This window comes from Lycium ferocissimum, chromosome 11 (assembly GCF_029784015.1).
Source record: "Lycium ferocissimum isolate CSIRO_LF1 chromosome 11, AGI_CSIRO_Lferr_CH_V1, whole genome shotgun sequence".
Lineage (NCBI taxonomy): Eukaryota > Viridiplantae > Streptophyta > Magnoliopsida > Solanales > Solanaceae > Lycium > Lycium ferocissimum.
This window is the reverse complement of record NC_081352.1, coordinates 29,800,989-29,805,760: the sequence shown is the minus strand read 5'-3', so window position 1 is coordinate 29,805,760 and position 4,772 is coordinate 29,800,989. Positions and strand designations below refer to the sequence as shown.

Genomic DNA, 4,772 nt, shown 5'->3' with positions numbered 1-4,772 from the left:
TGCCTCAAACCTCGAAGTTGAAGAGGTATGACCGCTTCACACTCCTTCAACTGGCAGGCATCATCAACAACCAATAAGTCAAATGGTTCCATATCCACTGAATGTAGCTTATATGAAGTAGAAGCACTAGAAAAAACCGAGGAAGCCATTTGGATGCAGAACTCCGTTATCCGATCCTTTCTCGTCGCAGTAGGAAAATCCAGTTTCCCAAGAGATTTCTGAAGATCTTTTAGAAGAACAAGGGACTGGCTACTTAAGGACACCCCAAATGTTTGCTGACAAGAAAAGAGCTTCTGTAGTTCTCTAGAACCGACATTCTTATGAAATAACATCCTCTCATGAGAATTAAGTAGGGAGAGAGCGCGCACTATGCTTTCAACGTTTTCTCCTCGAAGAAACCGTATAGGTACATGGGTACAGATTGTAAGCAAAAATTTCCGAAGAGATGAAGCTATCGAACTAAACTGGGAAAAATCTATCAATGAGCTGTTTTTCACCTTTACCTTCGGAGCTTCCTCTTGCTCACTGAGTTCCTCCAGAAAATTAATCATAGAACTTACACAGTGATTCCAACCAGTCATTGGTGCAAGGCACTCCGCCAACCTGCCAACACGATAATCGAGGGAAATCTCCGCAATATCTTCACCATCTTCACAGTTATTATTCCCAAACAACAGAATATCACCCAAAGGACAAAAGCCATCAAATTCATTCTTATACGTCTCCTGAACCAGTTGAACCAACTTTGAAGCAACTCGGGCTGTAGCTACGTCCGTTGGGGCACAAGTAATGGTTCTACACTTCATTCGCAGTAGTGTAACGAGCATTGCACTTAGCGTCCTAGTCTTTCCTGTACCAGGTGGACCACAAATAAGTTCAACGGAAGCCTTGTGGCGACACTTCACGGTGGCAAGAGAGGTAAGTATTGCACTAGCCTGCGAATCGTTCAACTTGGACAACAGATTACACGCAACTGCTCCAACTGATTCATCATTAATGGATGTGGAACAAACATCACATTTCTGTCCGATCCGTTTCTGCAAGAAAACAAATATCAACAAATGTTTATATCATCCTTGGTTTCCATTTATCCAAAGATACATGAGAGAAGAATACAAGCATTCAGTCCAAGTCCACACTCTGAGAAAACAAATCACTACTTGAGGCACGGCCGGGTAACAAGAAAGCAAACGTGTTTTAATCCGTAAATTAACAAGGGACAAAGTGTTTTAGTGTCCACAGAGTACATATATCGAAAACGTAAAATTCTAAAGAAATAGAAAAGAAATGCCAATCGTGTCCCCAATAAATAGTGCATCAACATCGTAATGTAATGATAAAACAATATTTATAAAACAAACATACAACTTTGAGAACTGATCATCAATGAAAAAAAAAAAAAAAAAAGGATGATAAGCTAACTTTGTTCAATAGTTTTCTGGTCACACTTAAGAGACAAAACCGTCATACATTAACTTGAAATGAATCATGTACCGATCATTTCAGACAGAGATACCATTTTCAATTAAAATCCAATCCACTTTATAGCAGCAAAATATCAGAAGAATAGCTCTTTTGTCCATACAAAATTTTCAATTTTTTCAAAAACAAAATTCAAAACAGTGTTTGGTTATACATTGGACTGATTTTTTAAAATTTCTTTTGAAGATGAGATTCCAGTTTGAAAAAGTGGTCTTGACCAGCTTTTCAAGTGAAATTTTTGGACCAGTTTTTCAAGTGAAAATTTTATACCACTCACAGAACTTCAACTTCAATTTTTTCCAAGTGAAATATGTTTCCTAACACAACTTCGGCTTCAAAATATAATATTTCAACCTCAACTTAAAAAGCTCTTTTTTGAAGTATCAACTGAATTCATGTCCAAACACTAAAGCGGCATTGCTTTGATCAATATTCTAGTATACATTAGGGAAAGGGGAGGGGAACCTCGAGATGAAACTTCTGATAGCAACTAAAAACGAGTAAATCAACAAGATCACTTACCTCGGGCACAGGGCGCAGGACTTTCTCAATCATATTCAAATTCTTTCTCATACGCAACGCGTCCCAGACTCTGTTGTTCGGCATTACATTCACCAAAAACACTATATGGCACGATTGTCGCATTCCCTTAACAATTCCGCTATATGGAGGAACTCTGACTTTAAAATTAACCAATGCATCATTCTCATTGGCATCAATAACAGACGCAAATGTCCAATATCCCGATCGCTGCAGGTCATTAGCCGTTTCAGGGTTTGCATTCGAGATAAGAACAATATCTCCTGGCGATGTCCTATAAGGCACCCGACCATCACTACATTTATTCCTCCAATAGTCAACCTTAACATCAAAAGCTCCATTTGGCTCTACTTCATCAAAGGAGATTAATTCAGCAAATGGTGCTTTGACTATGTCTTTCAAGGAAGCAGCAATGTCCGCTCGTGTTTCTTCAAGTAAGGGGAAGAAGAAAGAGCCAATGTAATGCTCTGCTGATTCAAATGATTGTGGAATCTTCTCCACCTAAACAACAACATGAAATCAAATTTACATGGTAACTTATGAAAATGAGACAAACATAACACATACTAGGGGGTATCCATTTACACAATTATCAATTTATCTCTTGAAAGTTCAAAAACAAATAACAAACAGAAAAGGGGAACTTTTGAAAGTTAAAGGACATGTACAGCTTGTTGGATGGTTGTCACGTATCGTTTCATAATATATCCGTTTCATAATATATCTTATGTACTATATTGATTTACTAAATACAATGTTTGGATCGATTGTATCGTTTCACGTCTAGACAGAGGCGGAACTAAGTAGTGTCAAGGGGGTTCCCTTCATCAGAGAATCACTGTGCAATAGAGTAAAAAAGATATTTTTTGGTAATACATGAGCTGTTGAATCCCCTTGACACGAAGAAAAATTCAAGTATATAGTGGTAAAGGGGGTTCAAAATTGCTTTAGGTCATATGTTCAAATTATAACTGTGACATTCTACAACTTTTTTGAATCCCCTTGTATAAATTTCTGGTAACGCCACTGCGTCTGGAGAATAAGCTTACAATATAACAAAGAAAAAGTAGAGTACTACAGTATAGAGTTATTATAAAACAAGGTAGGGTAAAGGATAGAATAGGATTATTAGATAATATTTAAGAGCAAGATGAGAATAACAAACAAGGTAACAAGGCGACCATGCCAAATCGCTCGTTACATGAAATGACAATTTTCTTCTTTACATAAGAATGCATTTGACAATACAATACACTACAATAGGTAACAACCAACCAAACAAGCTGTTAGGGTGTGTCATTTTCCATGAAAAATACTTCTTTGATAATGTTTCTAGTTGTTCTGATGGTGAGTAAAAAATACTTTTCGAGAACAGTATGTATTAAAATCTAATAATAATATAAAATAATTAGAGGATTTTCTTATGAAAATTTGAGTCATAAAGATTAAAAATAATGTTCAAGTGTTAGTTAGAACAAGTAACATGAAATTAATAATCAAAATAATTGTAAAGAACGAGACATCATTTCCTCATTTGATGTTTTATGATGACAAAACACTAGAAAATGATCTCTTTAAGGAATGTTTTCGTGGAAAATAACTTCCGTCGTACCAAATACACCCTTAAAGAAAAATAATAGATAATTAAAAAAAAAGGAAAGGAAACAGCCAGAACATATGTTCATTACTTAGACATCTTAAGTCGTATCTCACTCTAGTGTTCTTTTTCACATTCCAAATTGAATTCACCTCTACATCCCTTTCAGATGTTACTGCTTATAAAAAATAAAAATAAAAAGTGCCAAAATGCCCATGCTCCTTAATCCATAAACAAGTAATATGTAATAACTATTTGAAGATCAAACCAAAAAAAAAAATGTGCACAACGTAAGTCATGCAACATTTTCATTTTTATTATTCCAAAGTACTGCTATTCCAATGTTTCATAAACAAATTTTAAGTATCCCTTCGCTTTACTACAAAAATAAAGCGCTAGAAGCATTTTATTCTTCAAAGAAATACTCTTTACCAAGTTTCAAAACTTTAGATATGTAAGTCAAATTTATACAAATCACAAAAATGTATGAGAGTTACACATCTTTTCAATTTCTCAATCCTTATAAATGGCCCAGAGCCAATGGCAGAGCCAGAAGTTTATTAAAGGTGTTCAAAAAGTATAACACAAGGAGAATCCAAGGGGGTTCATTCTAATATATATATATATATATATATATATATATATATATATATATATATATATATATATATATATATATATATATATATAAATTCTCGCCAAAGGGGTTTGGGATAAACCCCTTGTCCCAACCTAGCTCCGCCCCTGCAGAGCAAGGAGCACAAGGGGTTCATTATATCCATGATTAAAATTATTCGTTATGTCTATAACAAATGTTAAATTTTCTTGGCTTTTGTTTGTTTAATGTGTTGTATTTTGAATCTCTTAACGGAAATCCAAATTCCACCACTACTTGTAATTTTCTCATGTCATTAAGTGTTATGCTAAGATTAAATTTCCAAAAAGAGAGATGTATTTTGAGACAGAAAAAATGTGTCACACAAAATAAAATAAGTACCTGATCTTGATATAAAGTGTCATCAAAAATATCTTTGATAGACCATGAGAGGACCAAATCAATAAAATCATCTTTAGGCCATGCAATCTTCTTCTTCTCCATAGAAGAACCCCCTCCCATCCTTAAAAAAAAAAAAATCACAGATTAATTCTTCTC

At 34.7% G+C, this 4,772-nt stretch overlaps 1 protein-coding gene across 1 annotated transcript in view; it reads right to left on the bottom strand.

Moving 5' to 3' along the window:
• LOC132038213 (helicase sen1-like) overlaps window positions 1-4,772 on the bottom strand; it is a 6,331-nt gene extending 1,559 nt beyond the window's left edge. Inside the window, exons 1-3 of the mRNA XM_059428919.1 lie at window positions 4,617-4,772; window positions 2,005-2,523; window positions 11-1,037 (exon numbers count right to left, since the gene is read on the bottom strand). Of these exons, the coding sequence (XP_059284902.1) occupies window positions 11-1,037; window positions 2,005-2,523; window positions 4,617-4,736 (1,666 nt within the window). The 5' untranslated portion in view covers window positions 4,737-4,772. The remainder of the gene's footprint in view (window positions 1-10; window positions 1,038-2,004; window positions 2,524-4,616) is intronic.